This window comes from Ambystoma mexicanum, chromosome 1q (genome assembly GCF_040938575.1).
Source record: "Ambystoma mexicanum isolate Mex_15411 chromosome 1q, UKY_AmexF1_1, whole genome shotgun sequence".
Classification (NCBI taxonomy): Eukaryota; Metazoa; Chordata; class Amphibia; order Caudata; family Ambystomatidae; genus Ambystoma; species Ambystoma mexicanum.
Window position 1 is genome coordinate 393,773,274 of NC_090922.1, and position 21,561 is coordinate 393,794,834.

General features: G+C 49.0%; 1 protein-coding gene across 2 annotated transcripts in view; it reads right to left on the reverse strand.

Moving 5' to 3' along the window:
* The window catches only part of RPGRIP1L (RPGRIP1 like), a 1,574,704-nt gene that overhangs the window by 995,638 nt on the left and 557,505 nt on the right, over nucleotides 1-21,561 (reverse strand). For both annotated transcript variants that reach the window (XM_069639571.1, XM_069639577.1), the window contains exon 8: nucleotides 346-451. In XM_069639571.1, coding sequence (XP_069495672.1) covers nucleotides 346-451 — 106 coding nt within the window. The remainder of the gene's footprint in view (nucleotides 1-345; nucleotides 452-21,561) is intronic.

Here is a 21,561-nt window from a genome sequence, read left to right on the forward strand (position 1 = left end):
TCTTCATGGTCGATGGTGTCGAAGACGAGGCCATCATTATTCTAAAATGTTGCAGTTTCACTGGCACCGAAGCACACCGTAATTTCTTGATTTAATTGAGTCGACTGCATTGACGCACAGCGCCCTCAACTGAAAAATCTTTTCCGAAGCAGATAAGATGGAGAGGATATCGATCTAAAGATGAGGAATACGACACAATTCATTCGAAAATTAGATACTCAATTTAGCACACTAATAGGCATGTTAATGAAGAGATCTTCATATCAGCTCATTACTAGAAAAATAAAATACTGAATCTTCTTCTCGCAACACCTTTGATGCTTTTTGACTCTCATGATACAATACCTCTTGATGTTGCACAAGTTTCCCTTCCAGCACAGTCACGGAATTGCTCCTCTCCACCAAGTGCTTTTGAAGTTTGATCATCTCTACATTTTCACGAATTGCTGACCTTGAAAAATGAAAACTCGAGATATACTTGAAAATATATTAACAATGTTAATTTACCAAAATTGAAAATGCTTCCAAATACTGTTTTATAGATTTCTAACTTTCCCAACACACTTGAAGACTATGATATGAAACGTAATGCAATTCTTTTCAATTTAGTTGAGTATGCATGACACACATCAAAATAATAAAATAGCATGTCAGCTCTAATCCAAAGCTACTACAGCCAATCAGATCTACATGAGGAACCATGACCAAGCACATTATCATGAAAACTGTCTCAATCTCATTCAGTTCAATGAGAACATTCATAATCATTCATAATATCTGTTTTTGATTTTAAAAAAATGTAAATGTAGAACTTTACTGAAAGCCTCTTTTGTTTTAGATTTGTGTTTATTACAAATCTTTGTAGGGAAACCACAAATAATTAAAGCAGAAAGTAGAAAAACACGATCAAAAAATGTCTACGTAGTGCATACTATCTAGATTTACTAGGGCGAAACATTTTTTTATCGCCAGGTAGTACAGAACAAATGAATGAAGAAATGAACAAGGGAAATACTCCATTGGTTTACAGGCTTTTGGTTTTGGAACACTCTTATTCAATGTGAGTGCTCAATCAAACCACTAGTTATTTAGAAACATGCGTTTGTGAAATGCCCAGAAGGACCTGTGGCCTTTCGCGGTGGGGCTAGGGAAGTGAGCCTGCTCTGCAATACCCTCCCTAGGGCTAGAGGCAAGCAGGAACTCACCAGGAGAGACTCCCCCCTTTGGAGACAAGCACTCTCGTTGCGACTAGGAACTCCCCAAGAAACACCACCAACATACCTCTAAAAACATCCAATGAAGAAAGGTATGAGGAACAAGCCAAAATCTGTAATTGTCTTCAAGATACTCTGATTATTTCTCTATGGAAAAAAATGACAAAGTACTGAGACGAGGGAAAATACCTGTAGAAGATCAGGAATTGTAGTAGTAGCAGTGCACCACCCACCATGTGCACAGAAGTACTGGTTGAGCAGGGTCTTTTAACAACGCATGGCGACCCTGACAGTGACGTAAGGGGCATTTGCCATGAGAACAGTAGCAGCATTGACAGCTTTAGGTCAATGGCTGAAAGCTAACACATGGTAGCAGTACTCGTTCTTCTTATACCATAGATAAGTGGTGCATTGTAGCTTTATTTTTGACTGCATTTTAGCCTTTGTTCCCTGCCAGCATTAGAACACACAGCATTATGTGATTGGCATACACTATTCCTCTTCAGAGAACACACTGCCTCATGTCAGTGATCGGCTCGCAGCACACTGCATGGCACCACGTTTGCCACCCCTGCTCTACACGAAAAGGCTCACTGAAGGTACATGGTGAACAACGTCACATTCCCACGAGCATCACACATCGTAGAAAGCACCCAGTACCGGTACACACATACCCATAACCGGTCACCTGACACCACATTTCAGGTCGCAGGACAATAGAATGGAAGGAGAAGAACACTCGCAGACATATGTTTATTATCCAACCCATCACATGCACACACACACAGTTCATAACGGAAAATGTTTCTTATGACAACATATGCACCCTTTTGTTTTTATCTCTCTTACAACACCTAAACGTGGGGGCAAAGGACACTGTACTATAGTGCCTTGTGTTTTAGGGGTACTAAGCATTTTCTTTTTTTGCAAGAGCTTTGCCATTCCCTAGGCCTCCGAAATATCTAGCTGCAGCTGATTGGATTTTGTCAGGTTGGGAGCTCAACGGCAGGTGGGGAGGGTTGTGCGATAATTGCCAGCTCTCTATTGCAAGGGCAGTGTTTCTCAGAGGACAAATGCTTGGTCCCAAACAACAAGTGCTAGCTACTTCATCAGGTCCAGAAAGAACAGTGTTTGTGAAGCCCACTGTGAGGGTTCACAGGCAGCCACAATATGAAATTAGCTGAATTAAACAGAGATATTAGCAGAAATCAGGGTCCATGTGCAGTGTTCAGCAGTGGACTGATCATGTTTTTTTCTAGCAGGCAATTCATTGCAAGGAGGGTGCCAAGACACAATGTACCTGGACTAGCAGCATGTAACAAGATAATGAGTTACACAGTGAGCAGGTACAGAAGCAGGGAATGAGAAATGAATAGAGGAGGTGTTTGCCATATTTATTCATCGCCAATTGGTCCACTGTGGTGGGGCATTACAACCCAAATTATCTGAGGTTGCAGAGCTAAATAAAAATGAACCCTTTATTAAACTATACTTGCGAGCTGGGATTGGTGCATTCTTCAGGCAGATCAAGGGAGTTGTGACCATGTTGGGTGGGTGGTGTCCTTTGTGTAACATTGTCATAGCCAATAGTATCCTAACAACGTGTAGAACTGTTTAGGTGGATGGGGACTCCTAGCCAATCACAATGTTAGGGTGATGATTTTATTACATTTATAATGTGATATGTTAATGTTCTGATGATGGCAATAAAATGTTAGGCCTGCAAGGGGCGAGTTGAAATTGACTTGTTTTGTTCCTCTTCCTGGCTGTGATGTATACATTTTATGTCTCTACTGCATGTGGTGCACTCCATTTTGAGTTTCTGTGGATTGACTTGCCCCTGGCTTTGGACAGGAGTTGGGAGCATCCCCACCTTTACAGTAAAAGTAGTTTGACTTTTTTAAATTGTTTTTATTAGTTTTCTTAAACAGTACAGAGCACAGTTAATCATCAAAGAAACAAATAGTGAGAGACAATATTCCATACAGTGAGCGACCACCTTCCCATCCCATTCAATGTGTTGTCGGGCCCTTCTTTGCCAGATTCCCACCAGTTATTCGGTCTGCGATCCAGACTCCGACAGTCCACTGATGAGTTATTTCCAGCTGGGATGCGGGTTGTTTATCCCCCAATGCAGGATATATGTTACGTTGGGCCTCCTTACCTTCAAGATCTATCATTTACCCCACATTTGTCATGTACCGACTCATTGCAGTGGTCTGCTCAACCGTAGCCCCCGGCGTACACCTATGGCCATATGCCCCTCATCGAGTACCAAACCCTTGTCCCCCTGAAACCCCACCCCGCAACCCCCTCTGTTAACGCCCCCCAAACCCACCTACCCCCAACTCCCTCCCCCCAGACCAAAGTGCTGCTTCTCCCCTTTGTTCCTCGTGGCGCCCGCCTTACCCTTACCCTTACCCTTTCCATTTGCATAGGTGTGTGTCCCTCCTCTGTTGCTGCTGCCAGCATCTTATGTGGAGTCTGCATTCCTCAATCTGTTGCCTTCCACTACCTCCCTGGGGCCTAGTGTGCTTGGCGCCTTTCCCCACTCCTTCTGTGTCAGTACCCCGCTGCTCCTCAACTCGAGTGTTGGGTACCTCCTATCGCCCAGTCTAGCATCTTCCCTAGGGCATCCATGCCGTGTGTCCGGTGGCGGATTGATCCTTTCCTCTGCGGCCTTTAGTTATTTCTTCGGATCCGGTGTGCTTAGAGGGGTGCCCCTCTACTTCTTCGCGGCACTCTCCAGAGCCTGCTGCCCGTATCCCTCTTTGGTCCAGTGGGAAGGCGGATCTCACCCTAATGCGCGGGTGCTCCTCTGTCGCTGCCCCTCTCCCTTGTAGGGTGTACTCCCTTGGTGCCCGGGCGTCTCTCCGCTGCAACTTCGTGCAACGGTGCAGTGTCTGCTGGCTCGTTGTCTGTGGCATCCTTAATCTGCACCTTCTCCAGGTTCTCCTTAGCCCTCCCTCACTGCAAAGGTGAGGCGAAGTGGTCAGTGTCCGGAGCGGAGCCCTGCTCCCTCGTTGCTCACCAGTGCAGTCTTGCGTCTTCCGACTGTGTAGACAGGGCTAGCTCTCGCTATCCGGTCCAATTCACCTGCCTCGTACCTCCTGGACGGTGGCCATCTTGTGGGTTTGGCGTGTCTCCGTTCACCCTCGCCGTGGTTACTACTCTTCGGCAGCGAAATACCTCCTTTCGACCTGCTAAGCACCCGTTACATGACCCCGCTGCTCCGGTTCACTTTACTGTGCAGTATTCCTCGTGGGGTGATCTTTTGCAGGATATTTGATGGATAATGGTGTGGTTTGGAGCAGGAGACTTCACCTCCTCATCCGTCACTCGCTCGTAGTTTGTCATTTATAAAGTGCCTTTATCCCATTAGTATGGCCTCAACGTGCTTGTGGGGAAATTCCCTCGGGGGACCGAAGTCCAAGGATTGGGAAAAATGGTCAGAAGGGTTAGAATGCGTGTGTACATTTGGCCTCAGCAAGCTACCCATGATGGTCAGGCAAGTGGATGGGTGCTGAAAGGTGGTCAGGAGACTGCACGCCTGCAAGAGACTTGTTATGTGTCCAGGATTTTTTTTCCGTGGAATTTAGCTGCATTCTGATGGCACAAATGTTGGGCATAGTGTTTTATTCTGGTGTATGGAAGTGAATGCGTACAACTGGGCGACCTTGCCTGCAGCTAGTTTCCACCAAAGTGTTGCCTAACTACGTATCAACATCAGTTGGCATTTTGCTTAGAACCGCCCGTGGATAAGAATTCATCCAGTCTGCTCCAAGATTATACTTTACCTTGTATTCAAGGATATACTGGGCAGTCCTAAACAATTTAATGGTTTAGGTGTCATGAAAATAAGCATGAAGTGGGGAAGGTTTGTCAGGTTGCTGTAGGGAAGAGCCAGGTTTTGAGGGCCTTCTTGAAGGAGAGGTGGTCCTAGTCTCAGTGGATGCTGAGCAGAAGGGATTTCCAGAGGGTGGGAGCTTGGACAGAGAACGAGGATCCTCCAACTTTAGTGGGATTCAAAGCGGCCATCACAAGGAGGAGTGCAGAGCCAGATCTAAGGTTTCTGATCAGTTGGTAGAGTGTAAGCTTGTGTTGGAGGAATTAAGGGCCTGTGTCTTGTGGAGGGCATTCAGTGTAATGCACATGGCCCTGAAGGTCGCCCACTGGCTGATATGAAACCAGTGCAAACATCATGAGAGGAGGAGTGATGTGTTCTCTGGGTGAAAGAGCACCGAGAAGCCTAGCTGCAGAGTTTTGGCTCCGTTGGAGCTTTCAAAGCAGATAGGCAGGGGGGCCCAGATGAACAAGTTACTTCTTACCTTGTAACGTTCTTTCGACGGGATGTTCCTCCGACGTATTCCTCATCTTAGATATCTCCTTCCAGCTCTGCTGGCCTCGGAAATTTTTTTCTCTAGAGGGCGCTGCGCGTCGACGTCCTCCGAGTCCATGTCCCTCGACAGCCGCCGTATCGACGTCGACGTCATCCTGCCTATAAAGGCCGCGCGCAGCGTCCGTTGCTCAGTTCCGTTTTGTAGCCCACAATAATACTTTCTGGACTAACTAATCACCCTGAAGGAGCGTAAGCTGCAACAACAAGGGAAGTAGAACTGCGGGGATGGATGGGAGGGTCAATGAGGAATACGTCGGAGGAACATCCCGTCGAAAGAACGTTACAAGGTAAGAAGTAACTTGTTCTTCGAAGGGATTGTGTCCTCCGACGTATTCCTCATCTTAGATAGCCTCCCATAGCAGTATTCTATTATCGGAGGAGGGAGTACTGACTTCACGCTGTCTTCTATTGATGAATAGAATGCAGTACATCCCTTCCAAACCTAGTCTCTTGACTGGAGGAGGAATCCAAATTGTAAAAACGTGTAAAGGTATGGACAGACGACCATGTAGCGGCCGCACATATGTCTTTAACCGGCACGCCTCTTTTGAGGGCCGATGAAGCTGCAATACCTCTGGTCGAATGAGCCCTAAGGTTTTGAGGGGGCTCTTTCCCTGCCAGTTTATAACATTCCAGAATGGCTAGAATGATCCATCTGGAAATGGTCTGCTTAGTTATTGGTAACCCCAGCTTGTGACCTGCGTAACCTACAAACAGCTGGTCTGCCTGTCTTATCCTGGCTAGTCTACTGATGTAAAAACTTAAAGCCCTCCTAGGGTCTAGCCTGTGTAACCTCTCTTCCTCTTTCCCCGGGTGAGGAGGAGGATAGAAAGATGGTAGGGTAATCTTCTGAGTGATATGGAATTCAGAAACCACCTTTGGGAGGAAATTAGGCTTCACTTGCAGGACAACTTTTTCTTTGTGAAATATTGTGTGAGGGGGTTTACAAGAAAGAGCTTGTAATTCGCTCACCCTTCTAGCAGATGTAAGTGCTATTAATAAAACAGTTTTAAGGGTAAGGAATCTTAACGAACAAGAATGGAGAGGTTCGAAAGGTGTACCCATCAGGAAAGTTAGTACTAAGTTTAAATCCCATAGGGGAATTTGGAATGGTCTTGGGGGATAAACATTGGTTAACCCCTTTAGAAACTGTATTACCAAGGGTAATTTGAAATAGGATGGTTCTTCCGCAGTACGCTTAAAGATGGATAGCGCTGCGAGATAGCCCTTAATGGTGCCAACTTGAAGGCCTGAATTTGCCAAATGTAGTAGGAAGGACAAAACCATTGGTGTACCACATGAAAAAGGGTCGATATTCTGTTCTCTACACCAGCTGCAAAATCTGTTCCAACGGCAGCGGTATAAAGACTTTGTTGCTGGCCTCCTTGCCGAAAGCAACACCTCCATAACATCATCAGGGAGGTCCCAATCCTTGTACCTCAGCCTTTCAGAAGCCAAGCGTGAAGGTTGAGGGTTTTGGTGTCTGGTTGGAGAACCTGACCTCCCTTCTGTGAGAGTAGGTTCTCTCTGAGTGGAAGTCGAATTGGAGGGCAGATGGACAAGTCTAGAAGGTCTGGGTACCACGTTCTCCTGGCCCAATCCGGGGCAATTAGGATCATGGTTCTCCGGAATCTTCTCAACCTCCTGATCATTTGAGGAATGACAGACCGGTGGGAACGCGTACAGAAGCGGAAACTCCCAGTCCACTATGAACGCGTCTCCCAGAGCTCCTCTCGGGGGAAATTCCCTTGAGCAGAAGAGGTCGCATTTCCTGTTTAGGCTGGTGGCGAACAGATCTACCTGAGGGGTTCCCCAAAGGGCGAAGATCTCTTGAAGGACTTCCTGAGCTAGCTCCCACTCGTGGGAGACTGTGTTCTGCCTGCTCAGAGCGTCCGCTGTCAAGTTCTTCTCTCCGGCTAGGTGAACTGCCGATAGAGAGATTCCTTCTTGGATTGCCCAAAACCAGAGCTGCATCGCCTCTCTGCACAGGGGTAGTGATCCTACGCCTCCTCTTTTGTTGAGGTAATGCATGGCCACCGTGTTGTCCGTCATTATCAGGACGTTCTTCCCTTGTACAGCTGGCAGGAATGCCTTCAGCGCAAGTCTGATGGCTCTCAGCTCTAACAGGTTGATATGTAGTCTGGACTCCGATGGAGACCAACGACCGCAGATGGTCAAGTCGTTGGTGTGGGCTCCCCACCCCGTGAGTGAGGCATCCGTGACTACTGTTATCTCCGGCCAGGGTTGCCAAAACTGTTCTCCTTTCAGAATGTTCTCCTGACAGGCCCACCACTGAAGGTCTCAAGCCACCCTGTCGGGAACCTGAAGAAGATCTGTCATTCTCCCTGAGAATTGTAACCACTGAGTCCTCAGTGCCCACTCGAGGGATCTCATTCTCAGGCGAGCCTCTGGCACTAGGAAAATGCAGGATTGCCTTGAGGCCTAGCAACTTCAAAAAGTCAAAGGCTGGGAGACGTTGGGCATGTTGGAACTTGGTAATCATCTGTAGAATATCTTGAGCCTCACCTCTGGTGGCGAGGCTTTTCCCAGGGAAGTGTCCAAGATCGCTCCTATGAACTGGAGTCTCTGCGATGGTATCATTTGTGACTTCTTTAAATTGAGGGAGAAGCCCAGTCTGTGAAGGAAGTGGCACACGTGATTTAGCTGGATCTGAGCTTGTTCCGGAGAAACAGCCCTGATCAACCAATCGTCCAGGTAGGGGTAGACGTAAATCCCTTCCCTCCTTAGACTTGCAGCCACTACTGACATTAACTTGGTGAAGACCCTCGGGCGGAGGTCAGCCCAAATGGCAGCACTCGAAATTGATAGTGAGAGTTGCCAATTGCGAACCTCAGGTATTTCCTGTGTTTGAGATGGATAGGCACATGGAAATAAGCGTCCTGAAGGTCCAGAGATACCAACCAGTCCTGGAACTGAAGGGCCTGGAGGATCTGAGAAAGAGTGACCATCTTGAATTTGTCTTTTCTGAGGAATTTGTTCAATTCTCGCAAGTCCAAGATGGGTCTCAGTCCTCCGTCTTTCTTTGGAATGAGAAAGTAAGGGGAGTACCAGCCCTTGTTCCTCTCCACCGGTTCTATGGCACCTTTCTCTAGCAGGTCCCAAATTTCCTGCAAGAGTAGCAGATCTGGAGCTTTCTGAGAGCTGATCCCCGGTGGATGACTCTGAGGTATACGTAGGAAAGGCAGGCAGTAACCATACCGCCAGATGTTGAGTCAACCTGCCTCCTACAGGTGTCCTGTGAGGGAAGTCCTCAGAGTGGTTTTGGGGCGGCTGATGCAGATGCCGATGGTAAAGAGGTACCTGCTGTTGCTGCGGTTTTTTAATATCTACCCCGTCCACCTCGGGTAGTTCTTCTTTGTCCCCTTTGAGCCGGTCGTCCTCTACCTCTTCCGAATGCGGAGTAGAAGCGAAAGGACTTGCCCCTCGCAGAGGTTCCTGTGGGACGAAAAGGAGTCTGACGGATTGCAGCTCCCAGGGATTTTGCTGCTGCTTTTGAAGTCTGCAGTTTCTCTAAACTGTCATCCGCCTTTTTCCCGAACAAAGAAGAGCCATCGAATGGCATGTTCAAGAGCCTGGCTTGCACATCTGGGGCAAAACCAGACTTTCTCAACCAAGCGAATCTCCTGGTTGATGTACTTGCCGCCATTGCACTGCTGATACTGTCAGCCGAATCAATGCCCGTCTGGAGGGATTCACACATAGCGTCTTTACCGTCCTGTATAATATTCAGGAACGCATCCCTTTCTTCTCCCTCCGGGATGCAGTCAGCCGCTGTAGAAGCACACTCCCAAAGTGTATGGCTGAACCTAGCAAGGGCGCAAGTAGCATTAACCGATTTAAACGCCATGCTACATGCTGAAAAGACTTTCTTTGCCATAGCATCATAAGCCGTCTTGACATCAGTAGAGGATGCTGCCTGTACCACCAGACTTTCTGGGGATGGGTGTTTAGACAAAAACTCTGGGTCTGTAGAAGATACCCTGTACTTTGTAGACAGTTTTTTATTTACTGCTGGTACTACATCTGGGGTTTCCCAGTTTGTCATGATCTTTCTCTGAAGAGCTTTATGAAAAGGCACCACAGGATCCTCCTGTGGGCCTTTGTCAAGAATATCCGTGAGGTCATCTTGTTGGAAAGATTGTGAAGGTGCAGACCACCCCATGAACTCTGTGATCCTGGCCATTAAGGCTCTATGGGGGGTTTCAGCATATTCCCCCGGGTCTGGCTTAGCAAACTCCACCTCAGGGGAAGTGTCTAACCCACTTGCCACATGTAAGGAATCATGAAGATCCTTTAACCTGCGCTCTTCAGAGGAAAATTCCTCTCTAATTGGGGTTACAGGTCCCTGCAACTCAAATGTGTCTTCCTGTTCAGACAATTCACCCTCTTCCAAAATTGAAGACATAGTTCTCAATTGTTCTGAACTCACAAAGGGAGTAAATCCCATTTCCAAGGCAGAGGGTGCCGAACTTGTCATTATCGGCCTCGAAAACGTCGATGTCGTCGACGTCGAAGGCTTCGAGCGTGGCGTCGAAAACAAAGGCGGAGGCCTCGAAGACCTCGACAGAATTGGAATTCTACTCGACAATCTCGAAGCCATCGACGTCGAGGACCTGGGGATAGTCACTGGGTGTGTCGTAACCGTGACTTTTCTTGGCGTCGACGCCAGTGTCGAAGCTGGCGTCGAGTCGACAGACAGGTATGTCGAAGGTCCCTTCGACAACGGCGTCGAAGACATCGACGTCGACTGAACCTTCGCGGAAGGTTTGGAGGTCATAGTCCTACTCGAGGGTTCGAGACGCGCTCGAGAGGTTTCCTTCGCCGGGTACTGCGACTCGCGGTGTTTTTGACCTTCGGTTCTTTCGACCAGAGCATCGCTCTCGGCAGTCTTCGAGGGGGTCGAGGCTGCTTTCTCGAAGACGCTCATCATATTTTTTCGGAATTCCTCCCATTCAGCCCGGGAACTATGTTTCGTGGGGCAAAGGATTCTTTTTGGCGAAACAGAGGAAGAGGAAGACGGAGAAGGGGATCTTCGACGTCTCCTCTTCAAGTGCTTCGATCTCGAGGAGTGATGAGACCCACTCCGAGACCTGGAGCGCGAATGGTGACGAGGAGACGAATATCTCGACTTTGTCGACGAAGAAGAAGCTTTAAAAGTCTTACCTTTCTCCAGCTTCCCCCTACGCTCCTTCAGGGCCTTAGCTGTCATGGACATACAGTCCTCGCATTCCGAACAATGGTGTTCAGCTCCCAAACACCACAGACAAACTCTGTGAGGATCAGTCAAAGACATCTTTTTCCCACAATCTCGACATTTCTTGAAGCCGGATCGATGAGTTGTCGGTTCCGACGAGGAAGCCATCGAGTACGGATCGAATAACTCCAGGTAAATAGGATTAATCTGACTAAGAACTGAGCAACTGTATTCCGAGGTACTGAGTAAGCGCGGAAAAACGGAACTGAGCAACGGACGCTGCGCGTGGCCTTTATAGGCAGGATGACGTCGACACGGCGGCTGTCGAGGGACATCGACTCGCAGGACGTCGACGCGCAGCGCCCTCGAGAGAAAAAATTTTCCGAGGCCAGCAGAGCTGGAAGGAGATATCTAAGATGAGGAAAACGTCGGTGGACACAATCCCTTCGAAAGAGAGAATTGGCGTTGTCTAGGCGGTAGAGGATGATAGCCAGGATTGCTGAGACTGATAGTGTGGTGAATCCAGAGACGTCAACTATCCCTCCGTGGGGGAATCCTCTCCACAAGATGTTGTCCAGAGGGCATGGGCCCTGCAAGGTTCAAGAATAGACAGGAACTTGTAATCATTGGGTCTCTCAGGCTGATCGACAGATGAACACGTGGAGAGAAGACCCGATGGCGCCAACAACTGTGATAATGGCTAGCCTTTTAATGGAAATACCGGTGGAGAATAACCTAGTCCCTACAAGTCTTCCACAGAATCAAAGATAAGACTTCGAAGACCTACTGAAACAATTAACAGATATGTTCCATCATGAACCAGGGAGAGTGAAAGGGGTTCTTCAACATAAGCGTACCACACCAGGGAAAGTTGTCAACCTTTTTCAAACTCAAAAAAACAGGAGGCTCTAGTTTTCCTGTCATGGCAGCACAACTCTGGAATTCCATATCAGACACCTTAAGAGCGTTACCTTCCTTCCACTCCTTTAAGTTGAATGCTAAGCGTTGGCTGCACTCTTGTGACCTGTGAGGTGTGATGTGTCTTTATTCTATGAACTCATGATCCTGTACAACACAATCTATGTATATTACTGTATATATTCTGTAAAACTCATACATTTGTAAATGCCTCTTTTTATGTTCATGTTATATATTGCTGCTAATTTCTTCTCCTTTTAAACTAAATTTGTAAGCGCCCAGATGCCTGTGGGCCGGTGCGCTATAAATAAATAAACAATACAATACAACCTAAAACCAGAGACCTGAAAAGAAATAGTCATACAGGAGGTGGAGACGTGGTCCTGACTTGGATGAGTCTGTGAAAAGGCACGAATACCAGAGGAGTCATGCGCAGGTTTATGGACCTACAACCCTATCGTTTTGGTATAGAACACAGAAAAGGCAAAGATCAAGGCAATGTAGATTACCTTTCCTGTTTCCCAATAGGTGTTGAAGAAAACAGCGACATGAAAGGAAGGAAGAGTATGTGGTGAATCCAGCGAGGTCACCTCTCCCACCATGGGGAAATTCTCTCCCCATGTGGCCAGGGTAGGGAAGCCGCTGCCTGACCCTGAACCTGGCGGTGGCTGCATGATGGACCACCATGTGGGGGAAGGTAACTGCCATGGGAGGAGCGTGAAGACTCACTGGCCAAACCTCAGTATCCCCCACTTTCATTCAGGCCATACTACTTACTCTCTGACTCCACTAAACCATATGACATATTGCAATATAAGCCAGCCCATCTGCCTTATACTGACTCTGAGCCTTTTTCCTACTCTCCTTACAAGAAGACTGAGATGAGGAGGAGCAGGGGAGCAATATGGAGCACAGAACTAGAGACACACTCTAGATGTTTGTCGAAACCAGAAGGGGGTGCAGTGTTTAAAACTAGGAAGCATCAAGATGGCGAGGGACTCGCTGCTCCCAACGTGGGGCAGGTTAGCCAGAAGAAGTTGCTTGTATTGTGGAGTCTGGAAGAGGCTGGAGATGCCGTCACGAGAAGCCCAAGAGACAGAGGTCTGCTGCAGGCACAGCAAGAACCAGGAAAGCTGCCGGAGAAGGTCAGAGGCATGGCCGAGACCAGGAAGCAAGCAAATCATCTTCCAGACCCAACAGCAGACCAGACCGAGTCGGAGGACACAAAGGAACCTGAAACTGCTGATGAGATCCGGTGAGCCCACGCAGAGGAATTGGGATGCCAGAGCAGTTAAACGGGTATGCCGCATACCAAAAGAAACAGTATATGAAGGTTTGGGAGACCTGAACAGGGAAGTAGGGCTCCCGGGACATTACTGGAGAAAACCACAAGTGAATAAGAAGGAGTCTGAAACCCAATGCCATACTGAAAGGGACGCTGAGTCGAAAAACAGCAGGCATGAGAAAATAAAGAGATGGGACAATCTGAGAAGTCCTGGTGAGGAAGTGAACCAGGCATTGAGAATGACTAGTCTGGGACTCGCACACAAAGCGTATAAAGCGAAAGCCCTGGCAGGAGAGTATACCAGGCAGTGTACCTGCAAGTCTGGGACCCGTACCCTATCGGTAGCAAACTGAGAATTGAGAAGAGGAAAGTAACCTCTTGGGAATGTGGAGTCTCCAGTGGAAGGGAACAATAGCCTCTTGATGGAAATTGTGTTTGAAGTGTAAAAGCAAGGAGCAAAAGAGTGCTATTGAGTGTGAGAAATCCAGTGGAAGGGAGCCATACCCCCTAGACTGTCTTTGTGCTGAAAAACTTAGGGGAAGGGAGGACCGAGGATTGTTGAACTTGTATTACTTGTTTCCTTTTACATTTTTTCACTTTGGTACTTTGTGTTGAAAGTGGGGAGAGAACCACCATTGCTCACTTGAGACTATAACCCCTTTTCATGTTCTAATACATTTAGAATGTAAGGGCCAGGTTAGGATTTCAGACACAGGAAGGAGAACTCTTTTATGACAATTGACATCCTTAGTTTTGTTGAGACAGGGAAACCCCTCGTAGTGATAGTGCGAGATAGGTCTATTTTCCAACCCATTTTGTGTTAATAAACATCTATAGCAAGCAACACAATATCCTTGTTCCAGAGTCTTACTCTGGATTCCTTACAGTAGGAGAGATTAGGGAAGATTTGTCTGAGGATGAGGAGGTGAAAATGGCATGATCTGGATACTGCATTGATGTGGTGAGAGAGTGTTAGATCAGAGTCCAAGGTGCAACCCAGGTTCTTTACTGAGCTCAACGCTATGGGCCGGGGTCCTAGGAAGGGTGGCCAGGGGGCGAGTTGGGGGAAGAGTGAAGTTTTGCAACAGATCAGGATTTTGGTTTGAGCAGGATTAAGGAGGAGGTGGTTAACTGTCATTCAGCTGTCATTTTCTGAGAGGAAATGTCAGGCTGGCAGGAGGTCAGGGTTTTGGGAGGAGCATGATTTGTGAGTGGTTGGTGAGGAAGGGTGAGATCCACCTTAGAGCAGACTTCCTGCTGCCTAGCGAGTAGAGTCTGTCCCCGAGGATGAAGTGGTCGATAGTGTCAAATAGAGCTGAAAGGTCGAGGACGATGAGTGCAGCACAGCCTTCTGAGTCTGAAATTATTTTAATGTCATCCCAGATAGGTTTCCATTCCTTGCAGGGGTCTGAATCCAGACAGGGCAGGGCCTTGGAGACAATTGGATTCTGTGAAGAGAAAGACCTGGGTGTATGCTGTGCGGTCTAAGAGTTTGGCAATGAAACAGGTGTTTGAGATTGGGCGGCAATTGGATGGAAGGAGTGGGTCGCGGGAGGGCTTTTAAGTAAGGGCTTGACGTGAGAGGTTTTGAAAGCTGCAGGGAAGATGCCCGATGTCAGAATATTGTGACTTATCGAACTAGCGACACTGCAGGAACAGGTTGAGGACAGAACGTTCTTTAGGAGAGGAGGGGGGGCAGAGGATCTAGCGGGCCCACTGGATAGTAGTTTCAGCAATTCTGGGTTGGAAATGGCAGAAGGAAGAGAGGTGTGCTGGTTGAGAGGGGGGAAGAGTCGCGATGGAGGAGATGAGGGGGAGGTGAATGCTGCTAATTTGGTGCTTATGGTATGGGGACTTTTAATAGCATTGTTGTAAATGTTTGTACAGACCTTTTGGGTCCTTTCCTCGATCATGCCTGTGAGCTGTTCCACAAGAGTGCTAGCTTTAATGACTGAGGCTGCGGCGTCCGCCGTGTGCTCACATCATTTTTAGCATGCCTGGGGGCTTGAGTGTTTTGGCCTAGTGGGGGTCCAGCTCCGGTCGACAGTCAGACAGCAGCTGCCTGAGAGCGTAAGCAATTGTGCTTTCAGGTATTGCTCCTTGTGAGTAGTGGAGTGCTGTGTAACTATACTGATAAGTGTTCTGCCATTTTAAATATAAGATGCCCAGCGTGTGAAAAAATGCAAAAAAATGTTATACGGAAAAAGCCTTTGGCTTGTTTTGATAAATCGACTTTAATTTCCCCAAGGCATGGTTCCGCAGCCATAGCCGCTACCTATCTGGTTACTTCCCCAGTCCCTAATGGGGACTATGAAACGACCGCTCTTACTCCTGTAGCTATTTCTCTGGCCCCTAACGGGGGCCGTTTATCCGCATACTGCCAAGGATGACCGGTCCCCTGACATTGGTGATGTTACTCATTTGTTTGTTTGAATTAATGAATCAGCCTGCCAATTGAATAATCCAACAAAGGTAGGGGTTGCCATTTCTGAAAATGTTTCACCAAATACAAAGGTCATAATGGCGTCTTCCCTCTTATAACATAAATATTATAAGTGGTCTGACAGCGCATCACAGAGTTCTTGGTAGTGGGAGCAGGAGGCCTTAGAGCAGAATGGAGCCTTGAATTCTGCAAAGATCCTGTGCGTTATGGAAATCAGCTACTAGGTTTCCATAGAAAGACCTTTTGGCTTTCATAATTTCTGTTCTATAGGCCCTGATCAATCTAGCATAGATGAACAAGTTACAATACCCATGTTAATGTTCTTTCAACTGGATGTTCCTCCCACGTATTGCTCATCTTATGATATTTCCATATACAGCTGCTTTGGAAATGTTGTCAACGTCATCGATGTTATAAACAGCGTGCAGCGACCGTTGGCTTCAGTTATGTTTTTTTACGTGTATAGGATATTCTACACCCGACAGTTACTCCTCCTGAAAAAGTGAAGACTGCAATCACATGGAAAATTCTACTGCGGGGTAGGCTGGGATGGGTGATGAGGACTACGTGGAACATCCAGTCAAACGAACATTACCATGGGTAAGTAACATGTTCTTCGAGTGGATTGTGTCCTCCCACGTATTCCTCATCTTATGATAAACTCCCAAAGCAGTGCATGTAGTCCTGGAGGAGGGTGTCAGAATGTTCAGACTCATGAAAATTGAGGAGTTGCTTTATAGGTCTGTGTGCACAGAATGTAGCCTTGCCTTTCCAAATAAACCTTCCCGGCTTGAAGTAGAGCGTTTGCTCAAAGTGTGTACGGATGACCATGTGGCTGCCGCACAAATCTCTTTAATTGGGACACCCCTCTGAAAGGCAGAAGAGGTAGCCATGCCACTGGTCGAATTAGATCTAAAACACTCCGGAGGGTCCTTTCCCGCTAATCTGTAGCATTCAGATATTCAGATATTCCTAAAAATGATCCATCTTGATGAAATTTGTTTCAGAATTTCCATATCCAATTTGTGGACTGTGTAGCCTACAGAAATGTGGTCGTCCTGTCTTAGTTTAGACATCCTGGAGATGTAGAAACGAAGTGCACGCCTTGGGTCAAGCCTTTGTAACCTCTAATCTTCCTTTCCGGGATGAGGAGGAGGACAAAATGAAGGTCAAACATTTTTCTGAGTATAATGGAACTCAGACACAATCTTATGTAAGTAGGTAGGTTTAACCTTAAGGTGTCCTTATAGAAGATTGTATAAGGAGGCTTTCAGGACAAGGACTGAAGTACACTCCCTCTAAGGGCTGATGTGATTGCCACTAAAAGGATGGCCTTTAAAGTTAATAACCTTGGGGCGCTGTTGTGCAGTGGAACCATGCAGACGTGAGCGGCCATAGCTCCCGAGCTGCGGCAAACATCCTGCAATCTCGTCCCGACTCCCTGCCGAGAAAGCACCAGCAGAAGACAGCCCCGTGAAGGTGCCGTGGTGTTGACGACTGTGCGCCGGAGGAGAATCAGAGCCAGGATCCGCTCTAACGGACCGTCTAAAGCCCAGAAAGGTGACGGGCACCATCTTTTCCCACGCCGGCCGGCCTCGAGGTCTGGGACTCCGTTGCACCCCAACTGGCCACAAGCACCGAGGTGGACACCCCCTCCACGCATGGCGGTGCGCTGTGTCACGCCCTCGGATCCCGACCCGATCCCAGTGGAACCCGCCGGAGGTCCTCCAGAGATCCCGAGACCGTCACACATCCATCCCCCCATGCCGGCGAGGTGAGGCAGCCTGCGGCGCAGATCAGGTGAGGAGGAGGGGAATCAGACCTGCACTCCCCGCTGCTGCACACGGCGGCACACAGAGTAGCCCAGCGGCATACCCAGACCCCCCGCTGGGTCTTGTAAGAGGGTAGAAGCCTGGCGGCATACCCAGACTCCCCCCGCTGGGACTTGTATGAGGGGAGAAGCCCGGCGGTGTACCAGAGGGTGGAGTGAGAGGCCTAAGTGCCCACAGGACCAGGGCAGCCCTCACCTGCAATGGGGGTCTGAACCCTGCAGCAAGGAGCGGAGGGCAGACCCGGGCCGCCAGCCCCACGATACAGAACAGAGGGCTGGGGAATTGACATTATACTCTGGCACATTTTGGGGAGAGAAACCCCCCCGCCCCCACAACAACAAACCTCTAAATCCTGAAACCTGCAAGATAGGGGATCAGACTCTTTCCAAAGCCTGGCGGCCACTGTGTGACTAGACAAGCAGCCCAACACATGGTCCTGAGGAGCCCCCCGGCCTGTGAGCTACAAAATCCGGCAGGGCAAAATAAGGGCCCCACTGGAAGAGGCCCGCTCGATAATCCCCAGACAGGAACATAAACCAGGAATAAGACTGAACAAGAGAGCCCAGCGCCGATGCACTGGATGCCCGGCACCACGAGCCGCAAGAATACACTCCCCTTGCAGCAGGGCCAAGCTCACCCCATCCAGACAAGGCAGAACACGAAGGAGGAGGCACTGCGCCTAACCGAACGTTACACGGATCAAGCACCCCACCAGCACAAGACCTCAGCCCCCACCGCCACAACACCTCAAGCTGAAGCCTGCAGTGCTGTGGCCCACCATCGCAACACAATGGGGAAAGACGAGGTAAAGAAGGCCGTCTTCAAAGCAAGATGGATCATTACACAGTAGGGGCCTCTCAAACAACAGGGCAAGCACTAGTGGAACAGAGGAAATGGAAGTGGGGCTGACTGATTCCCAAATTACGTTATGCGACATAATGAAGGCCATAAGCGAATCCAGATCCTCTATGGAAGAGAAAATGGGGGGACTCTCGTCGGAGGTGACCCTTACCAGACAGGACATAAGGAACATCAGCTCATCAGACTCAGAGGACGCCATAAAGAAAATGGAAAAACTAGTAGCCGTCACCCAGAAGCTCACGCAACTCGAGAACCGGGCAGAAGATAGTGAGGGGAGAGCCAGACGGAACAATATCCGCATTCTCGGAGTACCAGAAAAAGAGGAGGGACCCAACATGGAGCTCTTCTTGGAACAATGGCTGACCAAACTCTTTGCACCCAAGAAACTTTACAAATTCTTTTCAGTTGAAAGAGCGCACAGGATGCCAAGGGGCTGTCCCGTTCCCGGGGCACCCCCGCCCCCGCACCATAATGGCGCGCCTGCTGAACTACCGGGAACGAGACTCCTTGCTACAGATGGCACGCGCAGCTGGCCCCATTTTGTACAATGGCCACCAAATCGGATTCTTCCTGGACTATAACAAGGAAGTTCAAAAAGCCTGCCAATCTTTTGAATCCGTTAAAAAGAAGCTACACTCACTGGGCATTAAGTACGCGCTCTTTCTTCCGGCACAACTCAAAGTCCAGTATGTGGGCACGGTGCACCTTTTTCACAACCGAAAGGAAGCATGGCTGTGGCTCGAAACGCATGTCCTATCGCAGCCAGAATACCGTACACCCAGTGGACGACCTGGCGGAAGACCAACCCGAAGCCGCTCTCCAGCTTTGAGTGGGGCGGGGCCGACGGTACCGCACCTCCCGCTGAATCCGAACCCGAGGGACAGAACAATGATGATCCAGGGCCCTCGGACCCCAACAGCACCCTCGCAGGTGGCATGGGAACAGGAGACTTTAGCGGCCTCGGGACTGGAAGCAATGGCTCTCACATTCCGCTGCAGCGACCACTCCACAATCGGTTGACCAGTTTTTCGCACCCAGTTGGAGCGAAGTTAGGGATACAGGTGCTTCCAGTTGGGGAGGAGTATAGGGAGGGTTAAGGGGTAGATTAGAAATCACAGTTGGGTTGATTATGCTTTTATTAAAGTTTCGATTGTACCCAGCGCGCATTGGCACCCCTTCGGGGACCGGCACATACAGAAAAGGGTGGGAGGATCGCCGGATCAACGCGGGAGGAGGAGGCACCACACAGGTAGAAATGGGACTCCCCTGGGATGATGGCTCTTGAAGGGAAAATTACAGTGATGACCTGGAATGTAAATGGGTTATGTTCTGGGATAAAAAGGAGACTGGTCTTGAAATACCTCAACAGGCACTCCACCGACATTGTGTTCCTTACAGAGACTCACCTGGCAGGGACAGAATGCAGGTTCTTCCTTAGGACCAACTACAAAGTGGCCTTCCACGCAGGCTTCTCCTGGGGCCCCAGGGGGGTACTCATCTCTTGCAAAAAAGGGTCCCATTTCAGTTGATGGAGGTGAGGGCTGACCCAAGGGGGCGATATGTCCTGGCGGGGATAGAACTGGGAGGCAACACCCTGGGAATGGTAGCAGTCTATGACCCCCTCATCTCCCCCACTCTCTATGGATCTCCTGACGGTACTGCAAGAACTCACAACTCAATGCCACACTGACACCTGGGTACTAGGCGGGGACTTCAACGAGGTGATGGATCGTGGCATCGACAGATCCCACATAGGCTCTAGAAGCCTGTCGACCTGCACTAAATTGCGATCCTTCACTGAAGCCCAGGGGTGGGTGGACACGTGGAGGTGGCTACATCCCACCGAAAGGGTATACTCCTTTCTCTCAGGGGCCCATGCATCGATGTCACGCATTGATCACCTGTTTGTCCCTGCAAATATGACGCACCGGCTGCTCTCAGCTAAATTCCCATCAAGGCGAATCTCAGACCACTGCCCCTTATCATTGAACTAAAGAATGGGAGGGCAAACCCCAAGGACCCTGGCGCCTCAACAACTACTACCTGGGGGACCCCCGAGTTCACTGAAGGCCTTGCAGCCAAGACCGATGAATACTTTGAGCCAAACACAGGGACGGTAGACAGCCCAGTCACACTATGGGAAGGGTATAAGGTTATGCTACGAGGAGCGGCCCTGTCAATGGTCGCAGTCAAAAGGAGACCGCACAGGGAGAAGATGAAGGCTGAAAGGGTGGTCCAACAAACGGTGGTAGAGTTCCTCTCCTCCAGGGCACAGAGGGCCAAGCGGGCACTCATCACAGCCCAAGATTCGCTATGTAACATCACGCTGGACAACGCCAAAGAAGCCCACCATGTCTGTCTGAGCCAGATCCATGAATTGGGGATTAAGGGGTGGCAAAACGCTGGCCTGGCTGGAAAGGAGGGATGAAGGGCTGAGGCATGTCAGAGCCCTAAGAAACAGCTAAGGGAAAGAAACTACTGGGGACACAGAAATAGCCGAAGCCTTCGCACAATACTATGAAGTGCTATACAGTGTGGGTAGCAGAGATTGGCAAGACTGGGACCCGGCAGTTCTTGAACAAGTGCCTATCCCGAAATTATCGGCTCAACAGGCTTCCGGATTGGAAACTGACATATCAGAAGAAGTTTCCGAAGCAGAGGCCCAGCTACAGCCTGGGAAGACACCTGGACCCAACGGGTTTCCGATAGAGGCATGGAAGGGACTGGGGAATAAGACTAGCGGCCATTTACATCGCCTCTTTTTACAATGTAAAACAATGGGGACCTCCAACCCGACCTCAAACAAGCATGCATAGTTGTCCCACCAAAGCAGGGCAAACCCCCGGAATACTGTGCATCATACAGGCCAATCTCTCTAATAAAAGGGGAAGCCAAGGTTCTGGCTTCAATTCTAGCCAACCGCCTAATGCCAGTGATAGGCTCACTAATACACCCAGACCAGTGCAGCTTTATGCCCTCCAAATCCACCAGAATGAATATCCGCAGGGCTCAACTGGCCATTGATTTAGCCACCACAATACCAGATGAGCTGGCGCTGCTCTCCATAGACTTTGAGAAGGCGTTCGACTAGGTGAGGTGGGAGTCTCTCTGGGAAATAATGAATAGAATGGGATTTGGTGAAAACTTCCTGGCCTGGGTCCGACAACTATACACCTTCCCGGCAGCCGCAGTAAGGGTAAATGGGATAACATCCCAGACCTTCGCACTGGAAAGAGGCACGAGACAGGGCTGGCCCTTCTCACCACTACTCTTCATCCTTGAGATGGAACCACTTGGAATACGGTTTAGGGAGAGCATGAACTGGGAGGGATTTAAATGGCCATGGGGGGTAGGGGGGAGAAGACAGGGTATCACTTTACGCAGATGACCTTTT